Source organism: Polyodon spathula, chromosome 3, assembly GCF_017654505.1.
Source record: "Polyodon spathula isolate WHYD16114869_AA chromosome 3, ASM1765450v1, whole genome shotgun sequence".
Classification (NCBI taxonomy): domain Eukaryota; kingdom Metazoa; phylum Chordata; class Actinopteri; order Acipenseriformes; family Polyodontidae; genus Polyodon; species Polyodon spathula.
This window is the reverse complement of record NC_054536.1, coordinates 46,009,741-46,027,149: the sequence shown is the minus strand read 5'-3', so window position 1 is coordinate 46,027,149 and position 17,409 is coordinate 46,009,741. Positions and strand designations below refer to the sequence as shown.

Below are 17,409 nucleotides of genomic sequence, written 5' to 3'. Positions count from 1 at the left end.
GCGATGTGGGAAAAGGTTTTGTGGTCAGATGAGACCAAGATAGAGCTTTTTGGCCAAAACTCAAAGCATGGCGTAAACCTAACACTGCACATGCCTCAAAACACACCATCCCTACAGTGAAGTATGGTGGTGGCAGCATCATGCTGTGGGGATGCTTCTTATCGGCAGGGACTGGGCATCTTGTTACAATTGAAGGGAAAGAATGAATGGAGCAAAATACAGGAAAATACTGCAAGAGAATCTGCTTCAGTCCACTAAAAAACTGAACTAACTTGGGGAGGAAATTCACCTTTCAGCAGGACAATGATCCCAAGCACAAGGCCAAAGCAACATTGGAGTGGCTCAAGAACAAAAAGGTGAATGTCCTACAGTGGCCACAGGTCAAAGTCCTGATCTCAATCTTCGAATCTACATTAATGATTTAGATTCTGGTATAGTAAGCAAACTTGTTAAATTTGCAGACGACACAAAAGTAGGAGGAGTGGCAAACACTGTTGCAGCAGCAAAGGTCATTCAAAATGAGAATCTGAACTGGCAGACATTTGAAAATTGCGGTCCACAAGGATAAGTACTGGTCCAACCAACCTGAACAACCTGGAAAAAATCTGGTAAGAAGAATGGGCCAAAATCACTCCGACACTGTGTGCAAACTCAGTACATACTTACCCCAAAATACTTAAAGCTGTTACAACAGCGAAAGGTGGCTCTACCATTTATTAATGTGTGGTAATGTTAAAATACTTATGCAAGCAAGATCATTTCAATTTTTTTTTTTTCTTAAAAATATTTCCCAACATAAAACCAATGTCACCTTACAATAAGAATTGATTTAAAAGGCAGTTTGCAGACAGGCTAAGTGTTTTAAACATAAAATATCGACCTAATTCAAGCATTCAAAATTCTAAAAGGTATTGACAGTGTTCGACCCAACGAAGGGGTCATTTCAATGTACCATTTGTAATTCAGTAATATGAGAGAAGCTGGTCAGGGGTCTAAATTGGGATCAATAAGCTACTAACAACCAAACGAGCAAGATGGGCCGAATGTTCTTAAAACTGTGAATGGAGCATTCACCTTTCAGCAGGACAATGTCCCAAGCACAAGGCCAAAGCAACATTGGAGTGGCTCAAGAACAAAAAGGTGTGTCTGCTGTGGCCCAGTCAAAGTGTGTGTGTGTTGAAAATCTGTGGCACTATTTGAAAATTGCGGTCCACAAGCGTTTTCCATGAACAACCTGGAACAAATCTGCCAAGAAGAATGGGCCAAAATCACTCCGACACTGTGTGCAAAGCTGGTACATACTTACCCCAAAACGATTAAAGCTGTTATTGCAGCGAAAGGTGGCTCTACCAAATATTAATGTGTGTGGGTTGAATACTTATGCAAGAGAATTTCAGTTTTTTTTTTTTTTCTTAAAAATATTTCCCAACATAAAACCAATGTCACCTTACAATAATTGATTTTGAGTTTAAGTGTTTTAAAATAAAATATCGAACTGCGAAATTTCAATGTACCAAATTAGTAATATGAGAGAATTGGTCAGGGGTCTGAATACTTTTGCAGATTATATATAGTATATATATATATATATATATATATATATATATATATATATATATAATATATATATATATTATAGACCCCCTTCAACTACAAGAGAATGAGCTCACACATTCTTTTAGTTCAAGGAATTAACTGCTAAGAAAAAGTAATATAATTAGAGAGACTAAATAAGTAAGTAAGTAAGTAAATAAATAAATAACTTTATTTCCAGAAGTCTGATTTTGTTTAAATTTGGCAGGTAAGAGAGAATGACAAAATTTGCTATTGGCTCAGCGATAAGGTTAGGTGGCTGTGAAAACATGGTGTGGAAACAAAAGTCACAGATCTGTTGTTCATTACTGTAACTTTGTTCTCAAAACACTATATACACCACGTTAAATACAACTCAAATGATCGTTTCTTTTCATAACGCGCTATACGCAAGGCTTCTAATTTAGCAAAATCCGACATATCCACTGAGCCAATAGGCGTGCAGTATCACAGTCCTGTGACCCTATCATGGCAGAGCACAGGAGGAGTATAGTAGCGTATTTAATTTTGTAAATTGTGATTTTATGATTAAGTGATGAATAATTGAAAAAATGCATGGAAGTCAATTTTATAACCGGGTGTAGCAATGGTGAATTAGCATTCACAAATAATGCTTAGAAAATTGGAACTCGATTGGAACTGTGATACCTCCCGTCATCTCACTTACAATGCCAACCCCACTTCATGGTGTTTTATATTAGTGTTCTCTCTCTGTGTGGGATGTGAAGTTCATCGTTTGAATTTACTGAAATGTGTTGCATCTTTAGAAGTAAGTGTAAAGGACTTTTACAAAAATGTGTTGCTTTATGCTTGGTTATGACCGTGACTGGAGATGTCGTTAGCAAAGGGGGCTGCTTGTACTAAAAATGTCAAATAATAGGTCACGTTTTACTAAATATTTTAAAACTAATAAACAGACAATTACCATAATGAACACTATCATAGTATGTTGCTTAAAACATACTAACACAATATTCATAATAAAGTTGAGTTCTTTTTTATAAACAGTAACACGTTTAAAGCTTGGGACTCCCTGTCTGTAGCTTGGTTTTGTTTACATTATTGTCGGCATATTGTAAGTGATTGAAAGCTGAAATTAATTTTTTAACAACACGCTTTTCTCATACCAATACAGTATTGGTGAGTGATAATCAGCTCGTTTGAAAACCAGGCTTTAGTCTTTAGGGATGCATTTATTCAGCGCTTGTCAGGCCTTGTCAATGCCTTTTAAACCTGTTTTACTCTGAAAAAAAAAATTTAAACAGCGCGTGTAAAATAAACAGTGCATGTGAAAATAAATTGGACCTGACATGCCTGACAAGTGCTGAATAAAGGGACTGCAAAGGTTTAATTATATATATATATATATGAAGAGTTTACATACAAAATCAGATATATCTATTTTTCTTACTTTTTTCCGGCTTTATTTGGCTCCTATCGGTCTCACTTGGGCCATTGAAAGGATTTTTACGACTAGAATTTTTGATGATGTCAGACAGGGTCCAACAACAGACTAGAAAGGGAAAATTGTAATGTTGGACCTGGTTCGACATTGGACTGAAAAGGGTTAATAAAGTGCTATGTTAATCACATTGAATATAAAAGAATTTTTTTTTTTAAAATTTTTTCTTTTTTAAAAATGCAATTCTCAAATCTGCAAAACATAAAAGTGCCTAATTGTAGTTTGAAACTGGAAAATGAATGGTTACCATGTACAGGCATGATGGAAAATACTATAAAGCATCTGTATTTGTCACCTTTTTTTTATAACTCTTTTGCCCAGAATCCATAGTTGAACATATAGTTAAGCAAAATAAAGCTGTGCTCAGTTCTTCTCAGTGCTATAAAGGTGCAGGCAGGAAACATCCGCTCAAGGAACTACAGCGCTCTGCTCCCCCACTCCATATACAATTGGCTTGCTCCACAGCGTCTTCTTTGTGTGTGTGTGTGTGTTCTGTGATTGGTTGTTTATGTTCTGTTAATGTTTGTTATTTTGGCATACAAGACCTGCATGGCGGTGCTAGTAGCCTTCATCCTAGCATGCAAAAGGACGATCACAGAATTGTTCCTGTATGGCGCAGTGTCGGATCTGTGATTTTTCATGTGAACAGCACCTGAGAGTGGAAATAATTGTATTGGGGGGCTCTTGTTGGCTGGAGGACAATAACAATATATCTGTTCATGTTTATCAGTTCAATCAATTTGTTCAACTCCACCAAATAGGGGCGTTTACCCACTTTTTTATTTACCACTACACCACTGGTTTTACTTGTTTACAGTAACAAATAGTAGATTAAACAGCAAAAATGAATTTGATATACTTTTAATTTATTGATGCCAGCAGCTTTGCTCACCTTAAAAAAATTCCCTGGATGCTGCGCTCGGCAGCAGCTCCCTACTGTTTTCTCCTAGCAGAACCTTTCATCTCTGATTCCATTACAGTACACCATACGATGCAGCGTGCTGCTCTTTCACTTTTCTATAAGGCACCTGAGGAGCACTGTTATGACTGATTTTATTAATCTCTATTTAAATAATTGCATAAGAGAAGTGTGATGAAGTGCCCGCCCCTGTGTATATTATCTGTTATATGTTGCGTGTGGTGTGTTAAATGTTGGTGTATAGACATTGGTACATGGGATATAAACGGGTCTGTGTAACATGAGTGTTTAAAATGTATATTTGTATTTAGCCACAAGGATTGCACAGCACTTCACGTGCAAGTAAAAAGTAATATGTGAGCACTGGGAATTGCACTTTATTAATTCACATGCAGTTGTACCGAGACTCCAATTGAATGATTGATTAGAAATCGAGTCTTGGTACAGCTGCATAAAAGCGGCATGTTTTCACCCAGCCGGGGTTGGGTGTTCGGTGAGTGGAGAACGGGAGAGAGAGGAGGAGAAATCGTTTACAACAATTGCTATTGCATGCTGGTGGGACCAGCACGATACTTGTGTATTCAAAACTCACCGTGTTTGTCAGTGTGTCTGTCCGTGCACCGTTTTGTTAAGTGTAGTTCGTTTTGTTTATGTCTTTTATTTTGGCGTAGGTGCCATGTCTGTTTGTTCAACCCTTTTATTTTGCAATAAACCGGCGCAAGCAGGCGCCATCATTGTTTCATTTCATCCGTCCTGTCTGTGTGTATTCCTTTCCTGGTTCTGACGCTGCCCACTTTGGCCGTCTTTGTGACAGAAGTTATAAATATATATTTATTTCATGCTTTGACCCAATGTTTTAATTGCATTTGGATCATTCCAGACACCACCTGATAAATAAGCGCTAAATGGTTAAAAAATATATGAAACAGACAATGTTAGGCTATGTTAGGTAGATAACAGATTCCTAATATTGTGAAGGTGGCTCTTTTTATCAAAAATAAATGAATATATTATAGTAATAACTGCCTACTTTTTCTGAATATTAACTTTTAAATATTTAGCAGTGCCATTTCGAGAATAGGCCTATACAGTGTATATCTTAGTGGTAATATATTTGTTTTAATTAGTCATGGCTCCAAAGGAGTCAGTATACTATCATTTGGCCCCAAGAAAAATATTCTTGATAACACAGTGAGCTGCAATGCCTGGATTGTTTTGTTGGATTTGTAAAATATTCAGAACAAAATCTGCCCATTGAGGAACACCGTTGTGCAACTGTCTGTAACACAAACCAGCAGAATCAGCATAACAATGAGTCACATCCCAGACCCCAACAGCAGCAGGAGCAATGTTATTGGGACCAACAGCTAAACAAACAAACACAACAACAGGAAAATGTCATATATTCACAAACAGCCAAATCTTCAGGAAACACTGAGCAAACTCCCTTCAAAAACCAGCCTTACCAGATAACTTGGAACTCCATATCCTGGTAGGCAGTGCATCAACAAAGAACCAAACTGTTTGGGAGGACATTGTGGATGTCAATAAAATGTATAATGCTTTATGGAAGTTGAAGGAAATCAATCCTTTTTAAAAAGACATAATCTTGGCACAAAACTGTGAAAAAAAGAAAGGTACAGCTACTGATCTTTACAAATGCTTCACATACAGGATAAAGCTCTGGAAGACTGGGGGAAAAAAACTAGACCTACTGTGTTTCCAAGACTTGTACACTCATGGAATCCATGCTGAACGAACACCCCGTTTGAATCCAACAGAGTTTGTCAAAGTTCGGCTTCAGTCATGCAACACGCAATTTAGGCTGAATCAGCAATATATCTTTTACCTGCAGCATCAGGCCAATCTTTGCCAGATTAACAAATCCTGACTCCACCGTCATCATTGACTAAACTTGATGCACAAGATCTTGTCAGTGCATCTCAGTTCATACACAACAAGTTTCTTGCAATCCTGCATTTTATCTCATCCCCAAATATCCCTCTGAGGAAAGTTATACATTACTTGGCACAGAGAGTACCAGGGTCATGGAATGCAGCACTTCCACATGCTTCTTTGGGTGGAAGATGCACCACTTATTGGAGTTTCCCGCAACTCACAAATTGCACAGTACATTAATCAACCTGTCAGCTGTACCATTCCAAATGACCTGATAGCACCTGTACTCAGAGACAGTGTCTTGAAATAGCAGCAACATAAATGCAACAAGTACTGTCTAAGATCCAAGAAAATCAAAAACAAGGTGGTGATAATTTGTCGCTTTGGATTTCCCAGAAAAGAAGAAACCATGGTGGGAATCCAAGATGTGGCTGAGGCCATTCTGGCCAGAAAGCACTCAAGCCTCTGGCAGACTCTATGATTTACCACGGAGTAATGCAGAAGTCAGAACCAATAACTACCATGCAGACATTTTGCTAGCTTGGGAAGGCAATATGGATATCCAGTTAATTGGTGAGCAATCTACAGCCCTCAACTGCTACATTACAAAATACCTCTCAAAACCTGAGAAGAGTTTTGCCCTTGGCATCATGAATGCCATCAACTCAAACAAGTCTCTGGCCAGAAGAAATGTTGCACTCTTCAGCTTGTCCAACAGAGAATGTGGTGCACTTGAAGCAGCAAACAATCTCCTAGGCTTACCTTATGGTCAGATTCGCGGACAACCATCAAGTGGATTGATGTAGCAAAGGTTTCTAGCCGCTGGCTGAAATCTAAGGAACACATTGACATGCTGAAAACTCAACCGACATCTACTTTCCTTCCTGGATTGACTCATACTACCCAAAATGTCTGGAGGCTCTGCAAGACATAAGCTTCAATGATTTAAATGCATGGCATGATGTGGTGACAGAGAAGCCAAAAATGTTTCTCTTGGGATACATAAAAAAGAGAAGCATACCCTACTTGATCAATCATTACCATTATAGTGTACAAGACTACCCAAAGAACTACTTCTATGATATCCTCCTACTTTTCAAGCCATGGAAAGACAGAACAGACCTTCTTCCTGAAGGGTGCCATTCCTATGAAGAAGCCTTTGATGCTTGTAGGGGTAGCCTTCAAAAAGCTATGGCCTATCATGACCAACTACAACAAATAGCTGCAGCTGCTGAGGAGTTAACCCGACTAGTAGAGCAGAAACAAAAGGAGATAAAGGCTGAAGAGGACAATGAGCTTGAAACAGGACCTGAAAATCAAGTTCACTTTTATCCTCTGCACCCTGCAGAGACAATGGCTGAATTTAGAGATGTGGCGGTACAACCTCTTCTACAAATGTAGAAGACATGCTCAAGCATCTTATTAAAGATCAGCAGAGAGTGTTTGACCACATTGCCAAAACTTTGCAACAACAAACTAAAACAAACGCCCCCATCCTGTGCATGTTTGTGAGAGGCACTGGAGGCACAGGGAAGACTTTTGTCATTCAAACTGTCACAGCATGGGTGAAACAAAGCATGGGAAAAGAAATGGCGATCACAGCACCCACTGGAGTTGCAGCTTACAATATCAATGGGGTGACCATTCATAGACTAGTAATGCTTCCAGTGGATCATGGAAAAACACAGCTGTATAACCTCTCTGATGAGATATTGTAATGCCTTCATTATTGAAGAAGTGTCCATGATTTCCAATGCCACCTTATTGTACATCCATCTTTGTCTGTGTGAGATTTTCCAGACTGCTAACACAGATGATGGCTGGTTTGGAAAAATCAACATCTTACTTCTGGGAGATTTGCTATGGCTTTCATCTATGCACGAGAAGCGTATATACAACAGAATTCTCTGTAAAAGTGCATACTCCACATTCTCTACAATAAATAGTTGTACTAAAACATTTCGTGATTGGTGTTTGTCCCAAACTAATGAAATGCTGTTTCAGTTGTATGTTGACATTTTTACTACAGAAGCACTGGCTCAGTCTTATGTTTTAGCTCAGTCTTATGATTTCATAATGACCGCAAAGAAGGCAATGTGAGAGTTTACCGGTAGGAGCATTAGGCTGTAGGTAGTGCTTCACATTTTTGGTTTATTTCCAAATATTACTGAAAAAGTACAGGATTTTGTTTTAGCTGAAATTCAATTTTTACTGATTTATACCCAATTTTTTGTCTACTGTTAAGTATTTTCACGGTACTATTTTATACAAAATACACAATATTTTGATTAAAATTCTGTCTTATTTTGAGTCCAATATTGTAATTAGCAGCCCTGCATTGCATCCTAGGCTACAGTGGGTACGTTTAGACATCAAAGGATCAAATAACATTCAATTAAACGTCACACATTGGTTCTCTGTTCACAAACACATCACCGTATTATGATGGCCAAAGTCTAATTATTGTGGCAATTGCTGGGCTAGCAACTATTAGCTTGATCAAAAACTAAATTGAAAAGTTTACACTGAAATATTACATTTGAGTGGATGAGGAATGGGGATTAAACATAAATCAGTTTATGAATATTCAAAAGAAAACTAATGTTTTGAAGTATACAAAAAGCAAAAATAGCAGAAGCGGGCCAAATGAGGCAGAGGATGCATAGCACAGCAAATACTGCTGCATTGACAGAATAAAAGAACATACCAAAATAAGTGACACATTAAACTAAAACAAGAAAGTGAACTGGGGGACAAACATCCATTACTGTGGCTTTTATATGTGTTAATGAGTTTGTCAGAGGTCTGTGCTTTGCTGGACAGCCGCTGTTTATTGCAGAGAGGTATGTATTGGTGACTTCATGCAACAGTACTGTCCATCAGCTAAAATACTGCCTAATGCTGAGAATCGTAAATATTTGACAGAAAATAGTGATGCTTTAGTTGGTAAACTTAACGGAATGCATTGATGGAAATGTCCAGTGTGATTTTTGACATGTCTCCCATCCACTTGTACCATCCACTTCTGTCAATTTTCTTTTCTTTTTATGACTCCAAGGCAAACGTTTGCAAACTAGCAGCTAACTTGGGGATGTGGCCTCGACTTGCACAGAGTCTGCTTCATCATACTAGGGACATTAAACTTAATCAGAAATCAGAACTGCTGAACATCATATTCCACAAATGAAATGTGTGTACTGAGTTTTTTTTCCCCAAATCTTTACCGATATTTCAATTAAAAACTTACACTGTAAAATCACTAAGCCAGGCAGTTTTTCCATATTAATTTTCTGATAACGTTTGAAAGAATATACGTTGAATACAAGTTACTTGTGACTTAAGATGATACGATAAACTTTTAGTACTGTTACACATTTTATCTGGCTTCAGAAACCAGGATTCCATTATGGACCTCTATCTTTGAGACATTTTTGCTCTGCAGGGACCTATTGGTCTCACCCCACTTCCTAAGATTTTGTGTAATGCCTAATTTTGTTGGTTGGAGGTGCTGTCCTGCCTTCATAAGTGTATTCCTACACTTGAAGACCTCACATTTACACTAGCACTCACCCTGATGCCTCATAGTAATTTCTGACTGCATTTGTATATCATTTCATACCTGTCTCTGATTTTCAGTCTCCAGTCTCAGTCGTGCCTCTATACACCTCCTGGTCTCAAGAAAAGCTTGCCGCTGTGCTCTGTCCGACAGGTAGCTGATGAACATTCCAGCTGTATTCATACACATGAACAGTACCATCTGGGCAACCAGCTAAAAGAAGAGAAGAGATTAGTGTGAATCAACAAGAATGCTAGTAGAAATTAATTATATATAATTTGAAGATGGAATTTACTGAAAATGTATTCATTTTGTAATTGTGTCAATGTAAAAACATTATAAATAAGTGACTTGTACAACATACAGTATGTAACCAGCAGTGGCTGAGCGTTTACCATTTAAATTAACTTTCAATACTTAGTGTCATTGTAAATGTAGCCATGAACGGATTTACTAAACGTTGCTTCATTTTTCAAGTGAAACTTCTGATGTTTCAGAACTTGAAAATGACATAAGTTGAACCCTTAAATTAACATGCTGAGTTATGCATATCTAGTTATTAAACAAACAGTGGAGCAAACTTTGGACTGTTTGTCCCCATACTAAGTATATTTGGCTCCGTGTGTGTTGAGGAAGTTACTTAAACATAATTGCAATTAGTTACAGTAACTTATTACTGTGAACTAAAAGTAGTTACTTCTCAAGCACAGTTTACATTTTACTGTGATATTTCTGGGTGGTTTGGTCAGGCTACAGCTCAAAATATTCTTTGAAGATCCAGCTATCGATCTTTATTTCAAGGAGTTCCTAACAAGTAAAGTGCATGTGATTTATCAATGGCACTAAACCCTGGCATCTAGACTTAATTTGATGCTTTACTGTGATAATTGCATTTGCTAACAAACTGAATAAGATCAATGTTTGTTTGTTTGTTACACATCTTTTTGCAGGTAATTTCTACAATAGTTACAGATTACATATTTATTAACTACAGTTTTAATTAAAAAAAGGAGGGGGTAGCAAAACTTTAGCAAAGATAACAAGTACTTTATTTAGCCACGTGTCTCAACTTCTCTGATAATTTGTAGCTCCCTGTGACCAATAACTTTCATGGCCTGGGGTCATCCAAACCTTTTAGGCCCTAACTCCAAATTAAATTAAATAAACCTTAATGAGTATTTTGGCACCTCACAATGTAAAAGAAAACATGTAGCATTTTAGTTCTGAGTCCTAGAATGTGTGATACTTCATCCACTTCATTGCATGAGTGAGCGGATACTCCCCTGGTAATGTACCAACATTCAATTAAACAAAAAGGAATGGGTATTCTGTTACCATTCACATTACTCCTAAACGTTACCATTAAAACATTAATGGAATAAGTGATGTTCAGTCTAAATAGTTATATTACACAATGCTCTTAGATTACATTAAAAACACATACCTGAACTGAAATTGACTGGCTACCTAGCAACCTCTATCTGTTCCTAACTAAACTGTTTTTACAGCACATTACATACACAACTGGTGGTATTGTAGCTACCACTAACAAATACAGAGCTCCCTCTTTATAATATTATTTAGGGGTCTTATGTAAGAAAAGCAGTTTTATAATGAGAATTCAAGCAAACAGCTTGTATTGTGCAATCGCTCTGTGTGCTCATATGTAACTGTTTTAAAAAACTGTACAGACTACTTAAAGATTTTAAATGGGTTTTACCACGGTACATGGGATTTTGAAATTGCTGTTTCATAAATTCAATAACGTCATCATTTTAAATTTTAATACGAAATGTACTGGGTGAAAATTAATGTTAACACAACACTAGGGAAATATCTAACCAGTTTAAAACAGTAGGTTGTGGGGCAGAAGGCATGTTAGAATAAGGTAAGCAGACCAAAAAGCTTTTTAACTTATGTAGCACACACTGTGGATCACAATTTAACATTAATCTGTGCCGCCAAATGATCTATCGTTTTACGAAACAAACATATAATGCCAATGTACAGTCCATTTGAAAATTCAAACTTGTACAAAAACTTAGCAGAGAGGGCACCACAGACATTGTTACACCAATGACTAACGTTCTCTACTGTCAGTCTAATTACACACAGCACTGTAATTAACCCCTTATTTGCTGAAGCTCTTGTGATGTCTGTGCTAAAGAAATTTTGTGATTTTTGGGAGTAGGCTGTTTTACATAAAAATTACCATATGTTTCCTTTCAGACACCCCAGGCAAACTGTATATTGTTTTTTTTTTTGTTGTTGTTATTTTGTTTTTTGTCATGTAACCACAAAATACAACTATTATTGTAAACAAAATACTACTTTTTCATAAAATGTATTATACCTACATTACATTTAGTCCCCAAAATCCAAATGTTTGATGTAAGATTGTAGAAACTGTTAAGCTGCTGGATGTGCCTATGTGTAACTCTTTCCATTGGTTTTGGGGGTTTTACACACTCTAGACCTGTGGTTTTCAACCATTTCATCTGAAGTACCAGTGTTTCCAGCTGGGCCCACCAGGTGTACCAGTAACTATGTGCAACCTTAAACTGCTATTGTATAACCAAGACCTACCCCATTACAACCAGCTTTGTTTTCTACTTGCTTGTTTGTTGCCTCATTCTGCTGAATGGTTAATCTATTCATAAAATCTGCATGTTTATATTTTTTATATTTTATGTATAAGTGTTGCGTATGGAATTGGTGACGCACCTTTAATTGTGTAGAGTTCCCTTTCAATTCGAAAATAACCATCAACATATGGGACATTGTCATCAGGCAGTAGGGATTGGCTGAGCTTTACAACAAAGCTGCCAATAGGACTCTGCGCGAGCTGCCATGTAAGCCCGCCCCCCTGGGAGCTTACTATACGCAGCGCGCAGAGACTGTCTTCCTCTTTTGTCTTCAGCATCGGTAGCGGTAGGTACTAGAGCTCGTACTGATTGTACTCACAAAGCTTAGGCTTGAGAAGTTGATTTTGGCCCCTTCTCCGAGTTTATTTCAGTACGTTTATTATTGGTTATTGGATTATATAATTGTGTTATATATTTTTTATATATTACTTTATATATATCCTTCACGCTTTGCTTCGGCATCGCGTTTTTGTTTAATCTCGTGGTCTCCGTCTTCTCCTATTATTTATAATATTATTATAAATATTATTATTATATCGTGTGTTTTTGGGTTGTATATATTTCTAGTTGTATATATATTTTAGGATGCGCGTCGTTGGCTTTTGCCACACGTATATTGCAGTCGGTCTTGCCTGGCTAGACCGTGTGTGTGTGTGTGTGTGGAGTCTGCTTTGCAGCCTTCTAGAATCTTCCACTGCTGTGTGTTCCCCACCGCGTGGTAGCTGTACGGCTTGCCCTACAGTCCCTTCTACAGTACACCAAGCACTCACTGCAGCGTTCCAGAATAATAAAAAAAAAAAACCTTTTCACCAAAAAGAAGATGACCACCAAGCACTTACTCCCATTAGCACCTAGATAGGTATTAACACCAGATAAGACACTATACCAGCACCAGCGTCCCCACTCTACTGGTTAGCTGACGCTTAGGCATCTTGTGCTAGCGTCTCGGCGATTGGTACTCGCTCTGCGAGGTGTCAGTGCTTCGACGCTTGGTGTAGCGCTTCAACGCTGTGTGCAGCGCTTCCGTGCTTGGGACTCAGTGCTCGACGTCGACGCTATAAGCTCGACGCTCGGTGCCTCGACGTTACACGCTCACCACTTTGACGCTCAGTGCTTCGACGCCACGTACTCAACGCTTCGCGCCTCGATGCTACGCACTCGGCGCTTCAAAGTTCGGCGCTTCGACGCCACACGCTCAACGCTATGCGCTCGGTGCTTTGACGCCACGTGCTCGACACTCGGCGCCTCGACGCTACATGCTCGCCGCTTCGACGTCACATGCTCGACGCGCGACGTCTTGACGCTATGCGCTCGACGCATCGGCACTCTGCCGCTTGCTGTTCGACATTCTCGACTCGACGCTTGCCGTTCTGTCAATGTTTACGGTGCCGTCCTCGCACAAGATGTCGGGCTTTCACCGGTGCACGTCCTGCCAGGCTAAGCTGCCTGCCAGTGATCCTCACGAGGAGTGCATGGCATGTCTCGGGCCGGAGCACGGCGCATCCGCGCTGGTGGATAGGGCTTTTTGCAGTCTCTGTGCTGTCTTTCAGACATGCACCCTTCGACAAAGGGCCAAGAAGTCAGTGGGTGGGCACTCCCCTTCACCGGGATCTTCCCACACTGTCTCAGCCCCGTCGTCATCCACTGCGATGCCTCCAGGGAGACTGCAGCTCTCCACGAGCCCGGCCTCCCAGATCACAGCTGGTCAGAGGTCCCCCACCAGATGCGCTCGGGCTAGCAGCCCCTCCCCTTCTAAGGCACGCCCTCGTCGACAGTCTAGGTCGCTCTCCAGGTCTTCTCGTCGAAGGGGACACTCTCGTTCCCCTCGTCGAGACAGGCGGTGCTCGGACAAGTCTGAGACTCAGATGACCCAGTTCATGGAGGTCATGATGGGACAGCAGTCCCTGCTTATGTCTCTGGCTACTGCAGTGCCTCGAGCCCCAGAGCAGCTCACTAGACCCGTCTCCAGCCAACCAGTGGCCCCCCCACAACCTCTATCGGATGTTTCCCTTCTGATACAGCCGCAGCAGGACTGGGATATAGATGCCGTCTCCAGAGATGCTCCTGACATCCTGGAAGGGGACAGTGTAGAGGCTGAGGTAGCCTCCCACCACTCGGACCAGGATGCTGAGTCCAAGCCGATGGACACTGACAACCCTATGTGGTCTGTGGTTGACAGAGCAACCTGCCACTTGGGTATTGATTGGCCCCAGACAGAGCTTCCACGGCGATATCTGTTTGAGTCGCCTTCGGCCCAGTCCCGTCAGTCCAGGATGCTCCCAGCATTCCCGGACTTTGTTAAAGAGGTGCAGTTACTTGGGGGGCTCCAGCCTCTGCTCCTGCGACATCTCGCAAGGCTTCTGCCTTTACTATGCATGGGGCTAGCGAGGCTAGCCTAGCATCCTTTCCACCGGTGGACGCTGCGTTCGCCGCATTGGTGAAAATGCCGACACTGTCTGGGCTTACTAAGGACCCAGCGTGTCCTAATAAACAGTGAAGGACCACAGAAATACACCTAAAGAAAGGGTATTCTGCGGCCACGGAGGCAGTCAGACTGTCTAATCTAGCCAGTCTACTGACAGTCTACCATGCGGCACTAATTAGAGACCTTCCGGAGTGCCCTTCTGCGGCCCTCAGAAGCGAGCTAGGCACGGGCAGCCAACTGCTGGTAGCTCAACGTGCGGGCTCAGGGCAGGAGCATTGCTTCAATGGTGGTGGCCAGAAGCTCTGGCTCTCGCAGGCAAGAGTGCAGGAGCCTGACAAGGCCCTCTTGCTGGATGCTCCAATCACTCCCGGACATACGTTTGGTCCGGCAGTAGAGGAGATGCTACAACGCTCCGTCAAGGCATGAGAGGCATCGCAGCAAATGGCCAAGATGTAGCCAAGCAAACAGTTCCAGCTGAAGCGACCCCAGGGACAGCCCTGGCGCAAGGCACCGCCACAGCAGCAGGCGCAACCCCTACACTGTTCCACAGCTCCAGTTCTGGCAACAGTGCGCCAACGACATCTGGGTGCACAAAACTATTTCCACCGAGTACTCTCTTCAGTTCCGGTTAAAGCTTCCCCCCTTCAGGGGGGTGGTCGTAACGGCAGTGAGGGACTCAGTTCAGTCCTCAGTTCTGAATGTGGAGATACAGGCACTGCTCAAGAATGTGCCATTCAACAAGTAGACCCTGCTCTGATCGACCAGGGGTTCTATTCCAAATACTTCCTAGTGCCCCAAAAGGACGGCGGGTTCCACCCTATTTTAGATCTGCGAGTACTGAACAGATACCTACGGCGGTTATCGTTCAGGATGCTTACGCACAGGCACATTATCCAGTCAGTCCGGGGGGGCGACTGGTTTACCACCGTGGACCTGACAGATGCGTACTTTCACGTTCCCATCTGCCCGGGTCACAGGAAGTATCTGCGTTTCGCATTCCAGAGCAGGGTGTACGAGTTTTGTGTCCTCCCATTCGATCTATCTCTAGCTCCTCGAACCTTTTTAAAATGTATGGACGCCATTTTAGCCCCTTTGCGGGCTCAAGGTGTCTGACTGCTGAACCATCTGGACGACTGGCTCGTCTGCGCGCAGTCAAAGGAGCAGCTGGCACAGCACACAGTGATGGTTACGAACCATCTTCAGCGGCTGGATCTGAAGGTCAATTTAGAGAAGAGACGCTTCGTGCCAAGCCAACAGACCGAGTTTGTGGGGTTGCATTCGGACTCAGTGTCCATGGAAGCGACCCTGTCGACACAAAGAGTTGCCTTGCTGGAACGGTGTCTCTCCCTGTTCAGGTTGAGAGAAACAATCAGCATGGAGCTGTCTCTGCGCATGCTGGGGATGATGGCTGCCGCCTCACAAGCCTTTCCCTTGGGCTTATTACACCAGAGACCTCTACAGGCCTGGTTCAATGCCTTCGTGTTACATCCGTGGAGAGACAAACACCGCAGGTTGATGGTATCCCGAACCTGCTGGGAAGCACTACGCTGGTGGAAAGTTCCGGAAGTCCACCAGGGCGTTTGCCTGGGTCCCATATTCTGGAGGGAAGTGGTTCCGACCGACGCTTCCAACCAACGTTGGGGAGCAGTTTGGAATGGCTCAGGGACCCGTGGAGTGTGGTCAGGATCCTGGAGGTCAGCCCGCATCAACTCTCTGGAACTCAGAGCAGTGGACCTCACCCTCCGGCACTTCTTGCCAGTGCTTCTAGACAAGCACGTCTTGGTGCGGTCGGACAACACCACGGTTGTGGCGTATATCAACCGCCAGGGCGGCCTACTGTCCCCCCGCCTTCACCGAATGGTAGCACGGCTGTTGCTATGGGCGCAGCTGCGCTTGACCTCTCTGCGCGCGGTTCACCTACCGGGCAGAGTCAATTACGCAGTGGACCTCCTATCCAGAGGAGGCCCTCTTGCAGGAGAATGGCATCTCCACCCTCAGGTGGTAGAGCGCATCTGGGAATGGTTCGGCATGGTGCAAGTGGATCTCTTCACTTCACGAGAGACCACGCACTGTCCCCTATGGTTCTCGGTGAGGGACCCTGACAGCCCCCTAGGAGTCGACGCACTGGCTTACGAATGGCCACCAGTCCTCCTATATGCGTTTCCACCGACTCCGATGCTCCCCGCTCTCTTAGAGAAGGTCAGGGTAGAGCAAGTGACAGTGATTCTGATCGCTGCTCGGTGCCCCCGGAGAATATGGTTGCCGAGCTTGGTGCAGTTATTACATGGTCAACTGCAGGAGCTTCCCCTGCGAGCAGACCTATTGTCCCAGGCCGAAGGACAGCTTTGGCACCCGAACCCCAAGCTCATGCAGCTATGGGCTTGGCCCCTGAACGAGAGTGCCTGTCAGCCTTAGGGCTTTCGACAGCAGTGATCTCGACCATTCGGAGCACTAGAGAGCCCTCTACCAGGTCGCAGTACATGTACAAATGGCAGTTGTTCCAAGATTGGTGTCTGGCGGGGGGCCATGACCCAATATCTTGCCCTATGGCAGTAATATTACAGTTTCTGCAGAAACTGTTAGATGAAGGGAAATCTCCCTCTACACTTAAAGTGTATTTAGCCACCATATCAACCTGCCATGTACGCATTGACGGATTCTCACCGGGTTGCCATATTTTGGCATCTCAGTTCCTTAAAGGCGCAAGACACTTGCGACCTCCAAGAATGACCAACTTACCGTCATGGAGCCTTGACATGGTGCTAGAAGCCCTTACCAAGGCACCGTTCGAGCCTCACCACACAGTGGATGTGAAGCTCATATCTATGAAAACCGCATTTTTGCTGTCGGTAGTGTCAGCAAAACACTTCAGCGAGTTACATGCACTGTCAGTGCATCATTCATGTATCC

General features: G+C 42.3%; 1 protein-coding gene across 1 annotated transcript in view; it reads right to left on the bottom strand.

The window, feature by feature from the left end:
- adcy8 (adenylate cyclase 8 (brain)) overlaps positions 1-17,409 on the bottom strand; it is a 190,424-nt gene that overhangs the window by 152,530 nt on the left and 20,485 nt on the right. Inside the window, exon 2 of the mRNA XM_041241855.1 lies at positions 9,493-9,642. Coding sequence (XP_041097789.1) covers positions 9,493-9,642 — 150 coding nt within the window. The remainder of the gene's footprint in view (positions 1-9,492; positions 9,643-17,409) is intronic.